General features: G+C 51.2%; 1 protein-coding gene across 50 annotated transcripts in view; it reads right to left on the bottom strand.

Moving 5' to 3' along the window:
- Positions 1-1,056: 1,056 nt before the first annotated feature.
- RAP1GAP2 (RAP1 GTPase activating protein 2) overlaps positions 1,057-21,448 on the bottom strand; it is a 211,596-nt gene continuing 191,204 nt past the window's right edge. For 26 of the 50 annotated variants that reach the window (XM_070562956.1, XM_070562958.1, XM_070562972.1 and 23 more), the window contains 8 exons: positions 13,540-13,677; positions 12,953-13,071; positions 10,941-11,054; positions 10,575-10,692; positions 9,979-10,105; positions 6,707-6,783; positions 6,306-6,344; positions 1,057-5,431 (listed from right to left, as the gene is read on the bottom strand). In XM_070562956.1, coding sequence (XP_070419057.1) covers positions 6,336-6,344; positions 6,707-6,783; positions 9,979-10,105; positions 10,575-10,692; positions 10,941-11,054; positions 12,953-13,071; positions 13,540-13,677 — 702 coding nt within the window. In that variant the 3' untranslated portion in view covers positions 1,057-5,431; positions 6,306-6,335. The remainder of the gene's footprint in view (positions 5,432-6,305; positions 6,345-6,706; positions 6,784-9,978; positions 10,106-10,574; positions 10,693-10,940; positions 11,055-12,952; positions 13,072-13,539; positions 13,678-21,448) is intronic. The other 24 variants (XR_011523592.1, XR_011523585.1, XR_011523589.1 and 21 more) reach the window with 5 other exon arrangements.

Genomic DNA, 21,448 nt, shown 5'->3' with positions numbered 1-21,448 from the left:
TCTGTGTCACTGACAAAGTTTTTAAGTGTTATGCTCCAGCCCTATTTTTTCCATAAGCCCTGCAGTTGCACAATTTTGCAGTGTTGTGATTTTTAGGAACTAGTGTGTCATGTTACAGCAGAATTGACTGCATATGTAAAACACACAGCATGTGGTAAGCATTCAATAAATGTCAGCTGCTACTACTTTTATGACAATGACAATTATTATTGAAACTCTGGTGCTTGAATAACACTTGCCATTTGTTTTTCAAAGCTCTTTCCCAATTATGAATTCACTTTTATCCTCATGCTTTGCAGGTGGATTATTTTTTCAATTATACATAAAATAAATGCAAATCCAGAGAAGTTAAGTAATTTGCCCCAAATCACATAACCAAGCCCCAGCAGATAAAGGACTGTTCCTTGCCTTCAAATTTCTTCATGAAGAAAAAATACAGATATTACTTCTAAGCCTACATCCAAACGCTATAAAGCAAAGTACACATAGTGGACAGTGGGGAGTCAAAGGGGGGTGGGAGAGAGGGCATTTACTTATTAAAGGATCCCTGAAGAAGTGAATCAGGAGTTTGGAAAGAAAGTGGGCAGAAGGGAGAAAATTGCAGGATGGAGACAAATCAATGAATAGCAGGGATCTCAAACTCAGATGCCTATCAGGGGCCAAGCAAATAACAAGACTGAGTGAAATGCTGCAGGTGTAAACAATAGGGCATGGTGGGACTGTGGTACGCTCAGGTCCCACCAGAAGGGTAACCTCTTGTGAGCTCTGACCAATTAGTGCCACTCCTAAGGAGTGGACCCAGCATCTGATTTTTAAAACAAACAGAAAAATTCAGATTTTATGTGAAATTTCTAGGTTTGGGGTTTGTGGGGTTTTTTTTTCCAATTGTGGTCAGTTTTTTAAACATCGGTAACTAATTCAAAAATTTTAAAATACTTTTCAAGCCAAAGTAACACATCTACAGGGCAGACATGGCCCCTGGGCTATTCAACCTCTGGGTGAACTGAACAGCGATGCTCAGGACTGGGGTTCTAAGCAAAGAAGTCTGAACACTGATGGACACAAAATATGTTATTTATTGTCAATTTCTGCAAAGACACATTTAAGCAACAAAATATACATTTGTCGACCTTTTAGAATTTGTTTTATACATTAACAAATACAATGTGCTACCATAGCAATAAATTAAATGTACACTATTTACATTACATAGGCAGTCAGGGTCTACGAATCACCTCCTCAAGAGGAGGAAAGAAAGAAAAGTCAATCATCATATGGATCATCATTTCCGAGCTCTACTTCTTAGGTTCTATCACATAGAGGAATCTCTTCACACTTAATGTCAGCGCTCCCTGGGCTGGAGTGTGGAAGGGTAACGCCCAGGACAGGGGGCAGTTGGCACACATGCTAACAAGCGGGAAGGGGGAATTAACCCTTCCAAGCAGAAATGTCACAAAATCAAAGACGATGGCATTTAAATTCCAGTCTCCAGCCACACACCCTGTCCCCAGGGCTGGTAAGGCACAGGACAGAGCCAGGGCCCGAACAGCCTCTCACCAGGCAGGGCTTCACTGTCCTTGGCCCTAGCAGGGGTTGTCTCCTTCCTTCCAAAGGGGCACATGGCCCAGCTGAAAGGAGGGAGACGTGGGGTTAGGGTGGAGAAGGGGCTGGTGGTAAAACAGGAATCAGAGCTTGTGGAAGAATGCTCCACCCGGCCCCCAGAGGCTGCAAGGGCAGCCTTGGCAAACTCCACTGACCCACCCTCGCCTTTGAGTTGAGGGGGCTAGAGGGTGGAGGAGGAGCCCGGGGTGTGAGCATAAATGACCGGCCAGGTCCCTGCCAACTACCTGTCGCCTTGAGATCTGGAACCCCGCCCATTCCCCCACAACAGACCTGTCTCGCCTGACTCAGAACTGAATGAAGAAGGTAGTGTTCACACTGGCACCTTAAACAGTCAGGGTAAGAAAGTGAAACAGGCTCTCGTCCCACCTCGTCACTTGAGCCTATATTTTTATTAACCACCTTTGCTCAAGGATCAGGGAGAACGAGAGTTTTCTTTTACCACTTCTCTTCTTAACTTAAAAAGGGGAAACTGAGGGTTGGTTAACTGCATCTTTGCCCCGGCCTTCACCTCCATTACCGACTGGTTGAAAAGCCGATGTCACCAAGGAACAATCCATTGGAATCTCTTTCTCTCCTTGTTTTCTTTCCTTAAGCTGCATCCAAACCCCAGGGCCCTCACTGAAAACTCTGAGAGACTATCCCTCCTGATAACACGAACAGAGACTGAGGTCCCACAAGCACCTTTGTCTGCTGACACCTCCCTCCCAGCTAACTGGCTTCTCCAAAACTCAGGGCCGCAGGAAATGCAGCCACTTGTTCAACCAACCACATAGGTGGTGCCAAAGGAAGGGCCCTGGGTTGTGGGTTCTAATCCCAGCTTTGCCACTAGCTGGCTGTGTGACCTCAAGCAAGTTACTTCCCCTCACTGGGCTGAGGTTTCTCACCTGGATAATGACATGGTTGGAATAGATCCTAAAAGGGGCCCAGAAGGCTTGAACATCAAGATGATGCTGACCAAGCTGAGACAGAATATTTTTCAAGAAATGCCATTTTCTACTCATTAGCATAGACAGAAGCTCTAGTCAAGCTCTTTCTGCATCTGCTTTTAAGCATCGACTGAGCACAGGCATACGGCTGCCCTACAGAGCCTGACAAGTACAGTGTCTTCTGTGAGTTAGGCAGTTCCCAGAGACAGAGAAGTGTCCAGGAAACCCTTCTCCTGTATCTAGGAGATGGCAAGCAGAACGCCTCAAATACCAGCATGAGCACCATCAGGATGAGTCTAGTCACAAGGACTGATGAGGCTTGAGCAAATCTTTGAGCCCTAAGACTGGGTGAAGCAATAAAAGGAAAGACATTTTGGACCACAGCAGATGCAAGGAGAGTGTGAGAGAAGCTGCCTCCAGGAACCCGAGCCACCTGCCCCACGGTCCAGAGGGGTGAGAGGGGACAGTCCTTGTTCTCCTCCCCCTCAGCCCTGGGACCTCAGGGGGACTAGTCGTGTGCATTCTGGAAGCCATAGGATGGAGTTTCTAGAAATGGTGATGCAGGACCCAGGGACCTTTCAGATCCTGCCCAGAGCACCCCCATTAGCACCCAGAAGGTAGACAACACTTTTCAGGTCTGTGCTTCTTAAGGGGCATGCCTGCGCCTCTCAGTTTCTCTGGACACTGACTCTCCCCAGGCAGAGTCTCCTGGCCACTGGCTCAGAGGCAGGGGCAAAGCCCTCGCAGGAGGTGGGGGCTGCAGGGGGGAGCTGCCAGAGCAGCGGGGGAAGGTGGGTATGAGGTTCCCAAGTTGGACAGAGCAGGGACAACCTGAAAACCCCAGGGGACCCCCCGACCAAGACACAACACAGCACTACCACCCAGCAGCTGTAAATACCAGCTGCCCAGAGAAGCGAGCCAGAACCCAGGAAGAGTTTTCAAAGAAATGCAGTTTGACCTTTCAAGTTCCTTCAGAAACCCAGCCAGCAGAGCTGCCAGAATCCGCGGGCCTCATTCCAGCTGTGGGTGCCGCTACAGTGACTTTTAATAAAAGCTAAACAGACATTTTGGTGACCTTCTAACTAGAATAAATCTTACCGGACTAGTGCTTTAAGTAAATACATTTCTCAAATAGCGTGAGGGGAGATGTCTACCAGCCTGCAAAGGGGACCCCACCATGTCCATGCAAGTAGGGGTCAGAGGTTCATGGTTTTGCTCTAATGGCCAAAGCAATGGGGAAACTGTCACATCAGTCAAAAACAAGTGTCACATTTATAGGCCTGGACTTGGGAACAGGCCCAGATCCCAAGGCAAATAAAGCAGCTGGTTGGAAATCCTTGGCATCCACTTGTTAAAACAGGAGCCCCGCCAGCCAGCATCCCCCCGGCAGCCCCGTGTCACAGAGGCCCCACATGCACTTGAAGCTGCAGCACGGCCAAGGGTCTGCTCTTCAGTCTCTGTGTTTTACTTGGAGGATACCCCACCTTAAACCCCACCCAGGCCGGTCAGCAGCAATGACCACTCGCATTGCAGACTTGGATGGCTGAGAAGCGAGGGGGGCTGCTCCTCAGAGAGCGAGCCGGCTCACCCAGTGAAGGTGGCTCCAGCTGAGGGTGCAGGCAGTGTCTGAACTGCACCAGCCGAGGCCCAGGTTGCAGGAATCCCACAGATGTGACAACTGCCCACAGACTTGCTGTTGGAGGGGGGAAGAAGAAGATTGGGGGGATCAAACCCTGACACAGACAAAGGGCAAGTAAGCTGGAAAGCGTCCCTCAGGCAGCGCTAGGTCCCCCACAGAAGCCAGGAACATAAATTGCAGAAGGACACAGCTCTTAAGTCCTACTCACACACCAGCCTGACAAACCTGGTGTGTCATCCCCATCTCGCCTCCCCACCCTCCCCTAAGTGGTGGGTTGAAGTAACTCCTCCGTGAACCTCCACACCCAGTGGAAACCTGATCCCGGCCCAGCCCTCGGATCTGAGGTTTTCCTCGCCCAGAGTCTGGGCACTCGCTGACTCTCCTCCCTGAATTCCTTCTTACTCCTGGCTGTCCATCCTTCATGGGAAAAACATCTGCTCAAAGGGGAGGGACTGACCCAGGGCTTCTCCCACAGCAACCACAATGAGGAGCCTGCGTGAAATCAGGCCGGACAAAAGTTCCAGCTGCTGGCAAGCAACAGTCAGCGCCCGCTCCCCACACACGCCCGGCTGCGTCCCAGCTTCACGCGGATGCTCAAGATGCAGGGAGCAGGGATGGAGGCAGCTCTGGGCCTGATGTCAGCAGTGGGTAAGAAGTTTTTAGCACAGAAGCAAACAGATGTGAGGGAGCTCCAGAGATGTGAGAGCAATAGAGCTGATTTCTATTAGGACATCTTCAAAGACAGCTACGAATTTTGCTCCTGGAAAAGTGCTCCCTCCACCACCACTAAATGCCTTTGCTATGCCTGCCACGTCCAGGACACAGTGCTGCCCCTCCCTGGGCGCAGTCCTGCTGTCGGCCTCTGCTCCCCACCTCACCACTCTCTCCACCTCTCTGGTCTCTAACTGAGTCCCTGGTACCCAGATGCCCCCTTGCCCAGCTCTTGCCTCTGCAAACAAAACAAGATGACAAATGACCCAGACACACATCACATCAGGTGGTCAGGAGTAGGGGGAGCCTGGAGGACTGAGGCCTAGTCCAGAGATGGGAAGGTGCTTTCAAGAAACAGGGTATCTTGGCAAAGGGGTGGGCAGGGCTGTGGCCGGGTCAGGACACTGGGACAGACAGCCGGTCTGCTGGGCAGGTGGCCGGTGGGGCAGCAGGCCTGTGACGGTCAGAGTAGTGGATGGCACCCCCAAACTGCTGAAATAGGAGTCTTCTCCGGGATAGAATTGGGTCTTCCCTGGAAGAGACAAGGAGAAGGGAGATGATGACCAAACGTTGGATAGAGGAAAGGAGGGCGAACACAGGCGCCCATGGCTACAGTCCACTGTATGTGCTCAGGACAGGAAGGGGCCAGACTTCACCCAGCCCCAGAAGCTGGTGAACAGTGGCATCGAAGTACGCGATGGGAATTGGAGGTGAGTGTCAGCATTCTCATTTCACAGATCAGGTTTACTGAAAGTGGACTCAGCTGTCCCCCTCCTCTTAGTTCCAACTGTGACTCATATGGCTGGGAGCCCCACTGCAGGGCTGGGAATTCAGATGGGTCTCTAGTAACTTCTCTAGCAGGGGTTCAGGCCTTGGCAGCGAGCTGGACCCATGCCCTGCTCTTCTGAGAACCACACACTCTCTCGGCTGAGGCTGGAAGCAAAGGTCCTTCCTGGGGTCATCCTGCACAATGTTTAGAGGGCCTCTCTGGACATGCAGGAGGACAGACTTCAGCCCAGAGCCCTGGCCAAAGACACAGGAGGGAAAGGCTGCCAAGAGCAGGGAGTCCAGGGGGCAAACTGAGGCATTCCCCCTCCAAGGAGGCAGGTGGGCTCTGAGCTCCTGCCCCTCTGCCTACAGGAACCAGGCTTCTCTGCAGGAGGGAAACCAACTCAGTGAGTTTGGCCCAATCCTACTGGGCAACCCTTCCCATCCACACCCAAGGCAATCTGCCCTCTTCCTCATCCAGACTGAACCCCATCATAGAGGCTTCGGCAGGAGGCCACCGACCCTCCCCAGCTGTCAGGATCTCTCTGGCCATTCTCAGGTTATCAGGCCACCAGTACCCTGATCTTAAAAGGTCACACCTTCCCTCGTGGCCACAGCAGAACAAACCCTTGACCCACCTTTGACAGGCGAAGGACTCCTCTTTCACGTTAGTGACCCTGTTTCAACAAAAATCCATACAAGAGTTTTAAATAACCAGACAACATAATCCCCACCGACTGCAGCTTCTGTGCACTCAGCTCTCAACCCTCCAGTGAGCTCAGGAAGGGGCAGGAGGCCCCAGAAGCCAACAGATCACAGCTCCTACCGGGTGTGGCTCTAACACCGCGCATGTGGCAGAGGGGGCTGATAACCCCCAGGCTGATGCCTACACCACATGGAAACCAACAGCATCACCCAGAGATGTGACCAGAGCTCTCCTTCCCCAGATGTGATGTGCCCCCAGGAAGGAAGGCTGGCTTGTGGAGGACGTTGGAACGTGGGAGGCTCCCCTGCCACCGCCACCCCTCCAGATCCTTACCGCACTGGAGCCAGCATGGCTGAGCTTATCGAAGCGGAATTTCAGGTTTGACCTCGGGGAGTTTCTGCTTTTGACATCTAGGAAAAAGAAGAATGCCCATGAAAAGAGGATGGGACTGTAGCGGTCACTGGGGCTGAGGGCGGGGAGGGGGCACTAGATAGGGAGGCCAGGAGAAGGGGGCCTCCTCCTCTCCACTAGAAACCCTAGCTGACTTGCACCCACTACGACAGCCAACTCTTAAATTTTTAGAAAAGTTGTGAGCTGGCTGTTAAACCCAGTCGTTTAAAAAAAATTAAATTATATTAGCTTACAATTGAATTATATTCATCAAAAGTAATAAATACTCAAAAGTCAGCCTTTCCTAGTTATTTCACTACATTTGACTATTATCTATTCTCTTAAGGTTATTTCCGTCTGTTGTATCTGTCTGGTGGCTCTTCCCAACTCCAGGTCCCATTGGTGGCTTAAGGTCAGCCATGGCAGGAGGGTTTACAACACAGAAACCAGCAAACACCACAAATCAGAGCTTGATTTATGGTTTTGTTGTCCAGACTCAAGAAACCAATGGAGAAAATGTTAATATAAATTAAACCTGAAAATGTGTTGTGTCTATAGCCATTGCATTGAGAATGGCACAAGAATTCACAGTGAGTGAGTGAATCCTCTCCCAGTGTTTGAAAACTGCTCTCTCCTTCAGCAAAGTTGTTCGTGTCACTGACAAAATAATAGCAATGCCCATTCATGTCAGGACTACACTTGTGCATCATTTGGGATCTTACGTTCTCCATGGATACAAAGGTTAGGCAAATATCAATCAAAGTATTTTGTGATAATCGATTGACTATATGAAATTTGCAGTAAAGAATACTGGACATTCTATCTTTTATAAATTGTATGCTTCAGATTCTTTATAGCACTAGAATTTACAGTAAACATAAAGGTGGTGTGTGTGTGTGTGTGTGTGTGTGTGTGTGTGTGTGTGTGTGGTAGGAGAGCCAGTTGTTAAACATTTACCAGCACACCACTGGCGGGGGGCCACTTGGCTTTCTGGTTTTCCTCTGGCTGAGAGAACCAACAGCTCGGTACACTCCACCTGGAGGCTGCTGACTTACTCCTGGTGCTTCCAATCACGGGTTCCACTCAGTGCTATGAGTACCCCTCGATGTAACCCACCAATCCCCTCTCAGGGCCGCAGGGGCCCCAGGTGTGAAATGACCAATGGTCAGGGCATCCGAGATTATGGAAGACCAGATGTCAGGCCCTCCCAGGCCACCTCCCTCCGCTCAGCCCTGTCTCTCCCCAGGTGCAGCTGAACAGTCTAAAACAGGTTTCCAGACCTCCACAAGCCCACCCTGTGGGTACCCGGCACAACTTCTGTGGGGTTGGGGATGAGGGGTGGCCCCTCAGGGTTAAATACTACAGGGCAGTGGGAGACAATAAGCACCGGGCAGGAGTTACCAGGCCCGTTCCTGGTCCACTTCTGCCACGGGTGACCTTCAGCAAGTCACAGGCACTCTCTAAACCTCCTTTACTCAAAACCTTATTTATTTTGATATTTATTTAACACCAAGTAGGAGCCAAGAGTGCTTACAGATTCTTCCATTCATCCCTTCAATATTTAATTAAGCCCTATTTTTTAAAAAATCAGGGAATTTGTATTACTACTCCACTTTATAGATGAGGAAACGGGCTCAGAGAGCGGACCTGTCAATGCCACGGCCAGAACGAGAACCCAGCTCCACAGCTGGCAGCCACAGCGGGCTGAGTGAGAGTGTGTTTCCATCACTTCAACTAGTTTCTCAACCTCAGCCTATTGACATTTTGGGCCAGATAATTTCTTGCTGCCCTGTACATTGTAGGCTGTTTCACAGCATCCCTGACCTCTGCCCGCTAGATGCCAGTAGCCTATCCCCTGACCCCCCATCATGAAAATCAAAAATGTCTCCAGACATTGCCAAATGTGCCCTGGGGAGCAAGATCATCCCCAGTTGAAAACCACTGATTACACTATTGTTCTATTCCTGTTATTAAATAAACTCTTAAGTTAACCATTCTAAATCTCTTAGACCCATAAGCTCATTTAATCTTCACACAACCAACCATATGAGGTAGAAACCATTCCCCTCCCTCTATTTTTCATTTGCAGAAACTGAGGCACAGAAAGACTCAGTAACTTGCCCAACATCACATCGTTAGTAAACGGAAGATCCAGGAATTGGACCCAGGCTCCAGAGTCCTGTCTCCACACTAGGCTGCCCTCCTCAAGGGCAGGACCAAGGCTCTGACTTCTGGGCACCCACAGCACCCAGCTGTGCCTACCACACACATCCAGACGGGGATGCCCCTCGGGCTCTGACCCTTCACCTTCTCCCCAGAGCTGGCTCCTCCTACTCTGCCCAATTGCAGGGATCACAGAACCCCAAAAGGCCCAGACTCCTTGCTCCCTCTGGACCCCGACGACTGAGTCCAGAAGATTTTACCTCCTTGACACCTCTTGAATCTGCATCCTTCTCCAATTTGCCCCAGACACTCCCAGATCCATGGCCCCATCACCCCTTACCGCCCACTGAGACCCCCCACTGATATCCCTCCCCCAATCTGCTCCCCGCCAATCCTTCCTACTCAGCCAGCTGCAGCCTCCAAAATGATCTTTCTCTACTCCAGATGGCGCTTCTCCACTGAAGAACTTTCAAAGACTTCAGACCCTCCAATGGCCTCCACTGCTGGCAGGATAACACCAAAATCCTCACCAGGGTCCCCGTGGAGGGCCCAGCCTGTCGCTCTAACCGCTGTCTCCTCTCTCATCCATGCCCTCTGTGAACTCCAACCACACTGAACCACGTGCGGTTCCAGAACAGTCTCTCAATTCCCTCCAGGCCTTTCCACGTGCAGCTCCCTCCACCTGCAACACTCTGCCACCTCCTATTCTTGCATTATCAGGACCATTGCTGTGACAGAGGGGCCTTAGGTCGATGACGAGGTCGGGCGAGAGGTCAAGGAAAGAGACTCAGCTTTACAATCCCAACTCCTCCAGCAAATCAACGAACTCTCTGAGCCTCAGTTTCCCCACGAGTAAGGAGAAGATAAGAACACAGGCCTCTTAAGGTTGATGAACAGATGCAGTGAGCTAGCAGAGCTGAAGGGCCTGACACTTTGGGGTAGGAATGGAAACTGGTCAGTTCAGGGTGCCTGGGGCATGCACCCTGCGAAGAGAGGTCAGGGTACAGCCCCCGCCCCCAGCCACATTGTACACACCACCAGATGCTACTGACCTGTAGGACTCCGGCTCATGATGATGGGGGTGGCGGCTGCCCCCAGGCTGGGGCTCTCGCTGCTCGGGGACTGGCTGTAGACAAACACCTCCTGCTTGAAGGGCGAGGTTGTGGACGGCTGGCTGCTCTGGGGAGAGAGGCCGGGTGAGCGAGGGCAGCCCCACAGGGTGGTCCATGCCGTGGCAGGCCTGAGACACGCCCCCCCGCCAGCACAGGGCAGCCACTGGCCCCCACTCCTCACTTGGACCCGCTCTTTCCTTGGGCTGCCTCCAACCCTGGCTCCAACCTCCCCCAAGCTCAGCCCCCAGGAAGTGCCATTGACCCTCTCCTCTCAAGCCAGGAACACCACTCAGTCTGGCCTCTGACCCTCTGCTGCTGCTCCTACGTCACTCTGAAGGAGACCTCCCTGAACCACTGCTCCCAGAGGGTGGAGATGGCTGACTGGTCCACCTCTTGTTTCCATACTTCCCCCTTTATCCACAGAGCCTAGAGTGGGGCTCAGCCCGCAGTACCTATTTTAATGCAGAGAACAGGTGTCTGGCTGGGCCCCAGGGTGCCCTTCCCTGCTCCCCAAGGCTGGACAGGGCCACACCTACCCCGCTGTCACACTCCTCCATGGCCTCCCCCTCCCCTGCCGTGCTGCTGAAGCTGCTGGTGCTGGAGGAGGAGCGGGAGATGTTGGCTCGGCCATTCTCCTTCAACTTAATGAAGGGCCTGCAGGGAACAGGAAGCAAGGCAGGCCCTGGTCACACACAGAGGCCCCCTGGGCCCTCCCTGGGGATGAGGGCAGGCTTAGCAGAGACCTGAGCTTGCCCACCGGCAGCTCCTCATGACTGTTGGCTTCTGTGTTCCAGAGAGTTCTCAAAGCAAGAGATGCTGACTCTCAGCTTGCCTGGAGCAGAGAGCAGCTTCCAGGGCTCCAAGCGGCTGCAGTCAGCCTTTCCCCACCCTCACTCTCTTACTTCTCCTTGTTGGGGCAGATTTCCGGAGAGCTGGGATTGGAGGAGGTCTCAGACTTTATCTCCTGAGAAGAGTGTCCGCCATCCGGGGTCTTGGGGTTGCTGGATGCACTGTCACTGAGGAAACGAGGATGAGGAGTGAGGCCAGGGAGGCTTCCCCCAACCCCTACCCCAGCCCCAGGCCTGAGACAGAGCCCGACCAGCTCTCAGCACCATGGGGGCCTATAGAGTCATAGCACCGCCTGCCAGAGCACAGCCACCAGGACCCCCATTCCCACCCGAGCTCCTCTCAGAGACTATGGCGGGCAGACAACAGAGATGTCTCCCTCCCCCTGGCCCCCGGCAACCACTAATCTACTTTCTGTCTCTGTGAATTTGCCTATTCTGGACATCTCATATAAATGGAGGCATACATGGTGGTCTTTTTGGGACTGGCTTCCTTCCCTTAGCATAAGGTTTTCAAAGCTCATCTACATTGTAGCGTGGATCAGTACCTTACTCCTTTTAATTGCTAAATATTCCATTTTATGGATTTACCACATTTTGTTTATCTATTCACTGAGTGATAGATATTTGGATTATTTCCACTTTGGGCTATTATGAATAATGTCGCTATGAACACCTGTTTGCTAGTTTTTATGTAGACCGTGTATATTTTCTCTTGCGTATATACCTGGGAGCTGCGTCATATGGTAACTCTACGCTTAACCCTCTGAGGGACTGCCAGACTGTTTTCCAAAGCAGTCGCACTAGTTTACATCCCCACCAGCAATGAATGAGGGTTCCAGTTTCTCCACATCCTTGCCAACACTTGTTATTATTTGTCTTTGTGTGTGTGAGGAAGATTGGCCCTGAGCTAACATCTGTGCCCATCTCCCTCCACTTTGTATGTGGGACACTGCCAGAGCATGGCTTGATGAGCAGCATGTAGGTCCACGCCCAGGATCTGAACCCACGAACCCTGGGCTGCCAAAGCAGAGTGTGCAAACTTAACCACTATGCCGCCAGGCTATTATTTGTCTTTTTGATTATAGCTATCCTAGAGGCATGAAGTGTCTCAATGAAGGTTTTTTTGGGGTTTTTTTGGTGAGGAAGATTAGCCCTGAGCTAACATCTATGCCAATCTTCCTCCATTTTGTATGTGGGTCATCACCACAGCATGGCTGACGAGTGGCGTAGGCCCACGCCCAGGATCCGAACATGGGCCACCAAAGCAGAGCACAAACTTAATCACTACACCACCGGGCCAGCCCCTCAATGCACTTTCAATGAGGTCACTAACGACCTCCTAACTGTCAGTCCAAGCAAGAGTTTGGATCATTGTGCTGGACTTCTCCACAAGTCTGACACTGCTGACCCTCCCTTGTGGAATTTCTCCTCTCCCGGCTTCTGAGCTCCCTGCCTCTGTGGATCAATGGATACAACCACCTTGTTGGGGGAGGGTCAGAGTGTGTAGAATGCCTTGGGAACGCCAGCATTTAAGGGCAGGTGGAGAAAGGAGAGCCAGTGAAGAAGACTGGGAAGGAAGGGTGAGAGAGGAGGAGGATCAGAAAGACAGTTGGCAAGAACAGGTTAAGTATAATACAACGTGAGAGTTACTTAAAAAAAAAAAAAAGGAAGAAGAATAGAACCTTCTAGAAGCCCAAAGGAAGGTTCAAATAACTCTGCCTGGCAGAATCAGGGAAGGTGTCCATAAGAGAGGACCTCTGAGTGAGCATTGAAAAAGGAGGCAGAGAAAGAAAAGAATGCAAGCAACGTTTCTAGTTTAGGTCAAAATTTAACAAGAATGACTTTGGAAAGTTCTGTGCAGAGACTGGCCAAATCTGCCTTGGTGGATAAAGAGCTGTGTGAGTGACAGGGCATGTGCAGGGGCCTGAAGTGGGGACCACGCTTAGACAAAAGCCATCTCCCGAAGCTGCACAAAGCCCTCCCCAGGGTTAGGCATCTGATGACTGTGGCGGTGAAGAGCTGACAAACCCCAGAGTCGGGCTGGAGTGGGGGCCCCTGACAGTTACCTTCGTGTCCGGCTGTCCCCTTGGCCCTCAGAGCCTGTGTGCAGGCGAGGGAAGAGCCCCGACCGCCGCTTGATGGGGCTACGTGACTGGTTCTTCGCCGTTGCCACTGCCACCGGAGGCTGTCAATGAAACCGCCAAAATACGTGCTCATACCCCAAGCCCAGATCTCCTTCTCCGCATCCCCTCTTCTGGTCTACAAACAGCTCCTGCAACCCCCTACCTAGTTTGGAGGAGATTCCAGAAAATAGTAAGACAGCTAGGAAGGTTGGGATCTATGTTACAGCAGCTGAGACCCCGAGGCTCCAGACACTTGCAGCCTGTTTTCCTGTGTTAGTAAGCCCAGGCAACAATTCACCAAAGACCAGAATTCTTGGAGGAACACGGGGTCAGGGCCACCTTAAGGAGAGCCTCGCCTATTGAGAAGGACAGGATGACTCAGGCAATCACAGACTGAGAACCACAAAGTCTGGGGTTACCCCCAACAGCCTCAGTTGCTCTGGTCACCTGGCCCAAGCCTGGGTGAATGCACTCCTCCTTCCCAGGCCTGGAGGACCCTCCACGGGCCCCCGCTGGCCTGTGGCACTCACAGAGAAGGTAGTCTTGGTAACCTCCACGCTGTTGTGGGAGATGCCCCCGCTGAGGCTGCCGGGAATGCCCCCACTGTGCTGCTTCTTCTGGCTGCTCACCATGGTCTCCATGGAGTGGCTGCGCACACGGATGGCCCGCTGTGGGGAGAGAAGGTGACAGGACCTGAGAGGTGGAGCCTGGCTACCACCAGAAGACCCTGCCCTCTTGATGGGGTCTGCAGACCCTGCCCTCAGCATGTGCACACTTGTGCACACACACTTGCATGCTCACTCTCTCAGTAGCTCATGCTACAGTCACTATGGTTCGCAGAGAATTTTCACATGTTCAGTCCCATGCTCTGGGCGTGGGTAACTCCTAGAAAGCAGAGGCGAGGGAAGGCAACAGCCAGGGAGAGTCCGAGGGGTCAGGGCCTCAGCTCCCCAGCAAGGTGGACAAAAGCTGTTATCCCCATCTTACAGTTAAGGAAAGTGAGGCTTCGACAGCTCACCAAACCCGTGTGACCCTGGTCTGTCTGGTTAGCAACCTCTCTAGGCTACAGCTTCTTTATCTGTAAACTGGGAATGATACGTTCCATGCAGGCTCGTGGTGGGAACTCAACAGTCATGTGCCTGAGCCCAATCTGACTCTTTTTCCCAGAGAACTAAGCATCCTTATATTTAAACACTAGATATCCCTTCTGCTGTCATCCCAATGTGGGCTTTGTGCAATTTGCAATACATTCGCCCCTGGTGAACCATGTAGGAGCGCTTACAAATCAGTGCATGGAGCCAACACTCACTTGCAGGGGCTTAAGACACTGTCAGTACAAGCCCGCAGCCTGACACAGCTGCTGAAAGAGAAGATGCATGCTCAGAGTGGGCGAGGTGGGAGGCCTCGGGGGGCACAGAGCTGCTCAGCCCACAAAGAGCCCTGTGCCCACTTAGGGCCACCAAAGAGCAAAGGGCATTTCAGCAAACAGTGAGGTGTCCAGGAGGGGACAACCAGGGTGGTCAGGGGCTTGTCACAGTGCACGCATGGATAAGAACAGCTAAAACCAAGATTGCCGAGCCCACGACAGGGATGGACCTGGGAGGTGAAGACCACTCCTTCAGACGGCTCTGCAGGCCTCTGTTGCTCTGGAACCAGACCTAAGGGGAGTGGTTATAGAGAGGCCGATCTCAGCTCAACCCAGGGAGGATGCCCTGACAAGGGAAGTCCAAGAGGATTCTGGCTACCACATGAAGGATGCTCTCTGGTTCTGGAGGCCTTCAAAGATGACATGAGCATTCTAGGAAGGGAAGTTTCTCTCCAGTAAACCCCAAACCCTCGCATCACTCCCCTCTGATCATTTATTCGGTCACTCAATAATACAGCCAGGCAGCAATACAACTTAGTGGTCGAAAGCACGTAAGTGACAGGGTCCAACTACCAGGATTTATATCTGGGCTCCCTATTCCACCACCCATTAGCTGAATGCCCCTGGTCAGGTTGCTTACGTTCTCTGAGACTTACATGTGCAATGGAATGGAGGATATCTACTCCATGGGTTCTTGTGAGAATACATCCAAGGCTCTTAGCAGAGAGCCCGGCACACCATAAGTACCCAAGAAACGTGGCTACTCTAATTGTTAATATTAAGCATTTGTTGCATGCCTCTCATGTGCCTGGCGCTGTGCCAGGAACTGGGAGCATTGTAGGAGAGGAGTCAAAGAAGTGTGAGACCTGGCCCCTGCCTTCAAGGAGTGTACAAGTCAGCTGGGGAAACAAGGCGTTTTCCTAAAATTAGGGCACGCTGAGAGACCCAGGGCCCCTGGGTGCTCCCTCTGCGTTAATTAGCTGTCCAGGGCCCCAGGGCCTAAGAGCCACATGCAAAGACTCATGAATGGAGATATTATTAGTCATTCACGTAAAAGTGCCCTCCCCACCACATCCCTTGCTGGCAGAGCCACTGTCTGGTCCAATGTCCCCTCTTCCTCCATGGGATGAAGGAGTAAATCAAGTCCAATCTAAGGCGGTCACATAACCCATCCCCTTGCCAGTGGAACATAAGGGGACCTCTGCTGGGGGCTTCAGGGAAAGGCTTCCTCAATGATTCCCAAAAGAGATGTGACATGTCTGTACCTGAAACCACAGCAGCCAGCTTGGGGCCATGAGAGATCGAGCCTGCAGGATGAAGCTGACAAGCTGGAGATGGCAGAAGGGAAAGGGGAAAGAACCCGATGCCAATGACCATGCAGAGCCATGAGTTACCTTGGCCTTCTTATTAAGTGAGCTAATGGATTTTCCTTATTGTGTGAGCCGGATGGGGTTCTCAGAACCTCGGCTTCGGGAAACCGATGCAGAAGGACAAACGTGAACACTGCTCCCTTCCTCCCTGGGTTCATACCCACACACGTACAAACATGTCAGTTTATGCACCCCATGTGCCAAGCTACAGATGTTCTCATGTGGAAGAATGAACCCCCTTCCCTCTCTTGAAGCCTCAAGGGAAGAGCTTAGTCTACAGAAAGGTGGTCCCAAGAAATCAGCATGAATATTGCTCCTAGCGAAATAGCAGATCCCCCCGGACCCTCTCCCCAAGGTCAGGAAATCTCCAAGCTCGGAAGGTGAATGACCACCTTGCCTGCCTTTCTATCCTGACAAGGGAAGGTGATTCAGGAAGGAGGGCCATTTGTAAATATGACTGCCCTGGAGACAAGTTACTCTTGCGAATGAGGCACGGAGCCCAGCAGCCTCGTACCTGATGTCATCTAGCCTCTCCAAGATGGCCCTTGAGGGAGATCATCTCTCTCTCTCCCTTTCTAGACCACAGAATAGAGTCGCCTAGCAACAGTTTCCTGCACCATGGTTAAAACAGCCAGCACATACTATTCATTCCATCACTTAAAGATCATTAAGTCACACACCCCTTGGAAAACTGAGGGCAGGAAAGGTGTGGCACCACACTGAGATGTCCCTCCATAAACAGTGAGGTTCCCTAAGTGAGCTAAGTGCCTCATAAATCTCAGCATCATTACATTCCGCTGGTGCCCTGTGTGTGCTGCCACCACCACTATTGTCATCAACAGTGAGATGTCACTTAATCGTCTATGTTCTGATGTAGTCCTCACTGTCTCTTTTCAAAAGGGGTTTGATGTGGGTAATAAGCCCTGCGTAATGGCATCTGGTCTGCTGAGCTTCACACGCATGGTCTTATTGGATCCCCACAACTCTGAGAGGTACAGAGGACAGGCATTTGATAGAAAAGGTCCCGAAAGGTAAATGATTGCCTGAGGTCACGGTGTAGATAAGACATTGCCATGACCCATACCCAGGACCCTGGGCTCCAGATGAAAGGGTCCCAGGATCCCAAAAGGTGGTCCAGAATTGGATATATAATTCAACTGGTTGATGGACTAAGGATGATTAGAAACCAGGAGCTTTCAAAACAATCTCAAGGCTGATGTCAGAGAAGGCATCTTCTCCTCAAATGCCCTTGGTGCTGCTGTCTGAGTCATCGAGCTAAGTTTGCAGAGACAATGGGCTCACGAGGAATTCCAGGAATTTGCAGGGGGACCGTCTGCTGTCAAAGCAAACAGGGAGGGTTTGAATCCTGGCTCTTCCCAGCACAATGTATGAACCTCTCTGAGTCAGCCTCCTTGTCTGTACAACTTGGTGATGGTCCCTGAATGAGGATGATATGAGACAGCGTGTGCCAAACACCTGGTGTGATATTTACTCAGGATCAGCTCTCCTCCCTACTCTTAGGGATAGAAGCAGACAGACAATAGCTACCTCAAAACCTTAAAGTTATGTTCAGATGAAATCACCCAGGGACATAGTCTGAAGTATTTCATGTTTCAATCTGACGTAGAGATGGAAGCACTAGCCTTCTCAAGCTGGGCAGAAGAGTCAGGTGAAAGGTGAATAAGAGAAAGGAGGACAGTGATGTGGAGAGAGGAAGGCAGGAGAGAAAAGGACAGGCACATGAAGGCTTTGTGTCAGCATTAGGAGGTCTCCAGGGACCATCTGGACCCTCTCCCACTCAGCCCCTTGTTCATCTGGGCCACAGTTCATCTCTTGTCTGCTTGTTTCTTCCCAGGGATGGGCTGCTCACTGCTTTCAAGGCTGCCTGTTCCAGTGGTGGACAACCTGACCTTTGGAAAGGTCCTCTGTGCACCAAGCTGAAATCTTACCATTTCTAGACCTTGGGGTCTCAGACCAGTTTATTCCATATTTCACACAACTGTCCCTAGCTGTCCTCAGAGTCTGCTTTCCTCCAAGCTAATCATCTCTGGTTCCATCACCCACCCTCAGTCACCAAGGTTTTCCAGCCCTCAGCACACTTCATGGCTTACCTTTGAACAAGTTCTCCTTTGGGCGAGTGAGAAAAAAGAAAGGGTGTCACTTTCTCGTTATATGCTTACGTCACTTCATTTCAGGTAGGGGTTTGAACACCAACTAGCATCATGGAAGGAGCCATGTCTTTTCCAGGCCAACCACAAACCTCGATTCCTCACAAATTGGTGTTGTGAGTTGCTTCAACTTAACAAACTCAACTTAAGGGACACAATGCACAGGGATGACCACTAACGGGGACATGCCTATCTGTACCAGGCAAGCAACAGAGGCAGGGGCCCTTGGAAAGAAAGATGCTAACTGCTTGTCTGCTGAGATGGCTCCTAATCAAGAAATACTCTGAGGTCCAGATTAGGGTCTTCTGTCCCCCTAGCAGCACAAATAAACGACAGAGGCTGACGGAAGAAGGAGCTATCCCTCCACATCTCCACTCCAGCAGACCAGAGCTCTCATCCATGAGCTGCCCCAGCCTGCAGGTACCTTGCTGGGGTTATCTGAGGCCTGGTGCTCCTCTCCGGCCACTAGGGGTCACATCAGACCAGTGCATTAACTATCACAGTCCCTCAAAGGCTGGGCGAATTCACCTGACAACTCCCTGCTTGCTGTGGTCGCAGTCCTGCTGAGGCTCGGGAGCCTTCTCCTCCCTGGTCCTCCACTCCCTTCTGCATGACGAGGTCAATGGAGGGCTGGGCAGGGTCATTGTTTCTCAAAATGTGGCTCACACGTGCTTTAGGTACATAGCATGTAGACACATCCAGTATTGTCACTTTTTCTTTCCATTTCATTACGGACCAACAAAAACTTCATCAACAGCTGGCAGTGGCTGAGAACAGCATTTAAGACCAATAGTCTAGAAATCAATATTTTTCAAAGGTGAGTATGTACAGCTCCTTTATAAAGAAAAATATTCTTGCAAAACTCCAAGTGTATGTCCACAGACCCACCGCAACACCAGGGTTCCCACGGACTGCATTTGCAATATACCTACTTACTCCACAGAAATGTCTTTTAACGGTGAGATTCACTGCAAAAGTTTAGTCTCTATAATTGGAAATATATTTCTTTGATGTTATCAGAGAAAATACAAAATTTAAGTGTTTGTAGCACTGGCAGATTCCTGAGAATATCTCCAAGCCCCTCAGCTTGAGAAGCAGATCTAGACGTCCATAAACCAATTGCTCTGTGTCTCGAGGAAGAAAAGCTTAAAATACAGCCAGTGGAACTGAAGCAAGATGTGAAGAAGAGCTATTCTAAGTGGTGGGAGGAGCAAGCAGCCCAGCCTGGGGCAGTGGTGGGTCTGCTTCCTAGGAAAGGAACAAAGGGTCCCTTTGGGGGGAAGGGACAGTCACAAGAGGCAGGGGTGGATGGCCGAGATGGCTTTTAGTCCTGGGAATTCTCAATTATGCTTCCACGCACCTGTGAGATGAGAACTTTGACAGGAAGGAGATAAAGCAAATTTTTGTCCTGGCATCATTTCATGCACCACTTCTTTCAAGAGGAATTCCATGAAGGTCCGGGTAAGGGACCGCATGAGGAATCCCAATAATTCTGACACCACGGCACCACCCAAGGGGCCCACGAAGACATACCAAAACTAGAGACTGTTTCCCAAGCTGGGTCAGACCACAGGCACGGCCCAAACATCAGAATCCCCCAGCACTGGGCTCCATGCTGCTGAGCCTGGCCCACTCTCAGCTCTGGCCTCCACAGCTCAGAGACATGAGAGCAATGAAGGAAGGCGTGGGGCAAAAGGGTTCTTGTCCCCCAGCTGAGAGGAGGAAAACACGCTCTGAAGGCTTACAGGCCATGACAGTCCCCTCCCTCACCCCCAAGTGCTACCCCGGAGACAGGCATGGAAGCAGAATGCAGAAGTGGGCCTGTTTTCAGCCTTTCAGTTGGAAGGACTTAGGGTTGAAAAGAAGAATTCCCTGGATTATTAGATCAAATACAAGTAATGATAAAGTCTTGAAGCATCTTCTCTCTTGGAAACCCCTTTAGACAGACCCACTGGAGTCAAAGACAGATGAGCTGCTCCTCCTGCCAGAGGCAGGGGACTGGACCAGTGGCCTCAGGCCACCCTCCATTAGACCCGCAACCTGCCTGTAGCTGCTGGGCCATTTTACCCATTGGGCACCATGGCAGAGTGTCCACAGCCTACAAGCATTTCCAGGTGAATAAAGTATTTGAAACCTGAGAAAACAATAACTCCAAACCACAGAAGGAAACTTGCAAAACTGAAAGCAACAAATACTGCATTAAATGTCTGCAAAATATAACACCATGTCAACTAGGCAACCGCAGCTCAAGTCATATATAAACTACATTTACTGTGGGGCATGGGAGCAGTTTGATATGCTTGATACAATGTGGGGCAGAGGCTACAAAGTCCCTGTTCATAGGGTCTCACCTTCACTCCTGTCTCGGCCAGGTTGGCCGACCTGGCTCCCCTGTTCTTCCCCGTTCCTCTTCTCCCTTGCCCCGCTTTCCTCGTAATCTCCCAGCTTCTGCTAGTTCACCCTGGCTGCCACTGTCCATCAGGACTGAGCCAGATGCCCCAAGAATCTCTCACCAGCCTGGAAGAATGGCTGGGCTCCGACCCCCACCCTCGTGAGGAATCTGGGCAGCCGGCCCCGACTAGGGCCAGCAAAGCCCTGCCCTGCTGTCTGCGGTCCAGCCAGGCAGCGAGATATAGAACCCAGGCTTGCCCAGGCCAGGCTAGTGTGGGTGGAACCTGAACCGAGTCAGGAACCAGGAGGCAGTGTCACACAGCTGTTAAGAACACAGGCTTCAGAATCCAGCAGACCTGGATCCAGCTCCCGCGTCTGCTGGGTGACTTGGGATAAATTACTGTGTCCCTTTGAGTCTTGGTTTCCTCACACGTAAAATTATACCCATAATTATTAAAATTGGGTATGAATTATTATACTCATAATAAGAGCCTTCTTCTCAGGGCAGAGAGGGCAGCTGTGAGGTTCCAGACAGGATCACGCGGGTTAAGCTTTCACTTTACACAACAATAACAGCTAACACTTTCACTGAGCATTTACTGCATTCCAGGCCATGCGAATTGTTCCAGACACTATTTCAACTAATTGTCACAACAACTGCATGACAGAGGTCCTATGTATCATCCCTGTGTTGTTGATGAGAAAAGAGTAGCTCAGAGACTGTGAAGACTGCCCATGATGACGCAGAGCTGGGATGCTAACACAGGCAGATCCAACCCTAACCCCACACACGCTGCCCTCAAAACGGTAGCTTTACAAATCATTCTGCAATGGGCAATCCAGTAGAACATTGACTTAAGGACCAGAAAACCTGGGGGTGAAACAAGGCTCTACCTGTACTCAGGTGTGAGGTTTGGAGCAGTCCTGCGGCCTCTCTCAGCCTGTCCCCTCACTTGTGGGTGGAAATAACAAGACTCCTTCTGCCAACCACACAGGATTGAAGCCAGACTCAAATCAGACCCTGGATGGAAGTGCTGGGTAGACCAACAAGCACTCGGCAAGCACATGACGATGAACTTCTTCACCCCACATCAGCTAAGTGGCCGTCCAAGCTCCACCTGAATACTTCCAGGGACTTCTTTTA

The sequence above is a fragment of the Equus przewalskii genome, chromosome 10 (assembly GCF_037783145.1).
Source record: "Equus przewalskii isolate Varuska chromosome 10, EquPr2, whole genome shotgun sequence".
Classification (NCBI taxonomy): Eukaryota; Metazoa; Chordata; class Mammalia; order Perissodactyla; family Equidae; genus Equus; species Equus przewalskii.
Note: the sequence above shows the minus strand (reverse complement) of the source record. Positions and strands in the feature narration are given on the sequence as shown.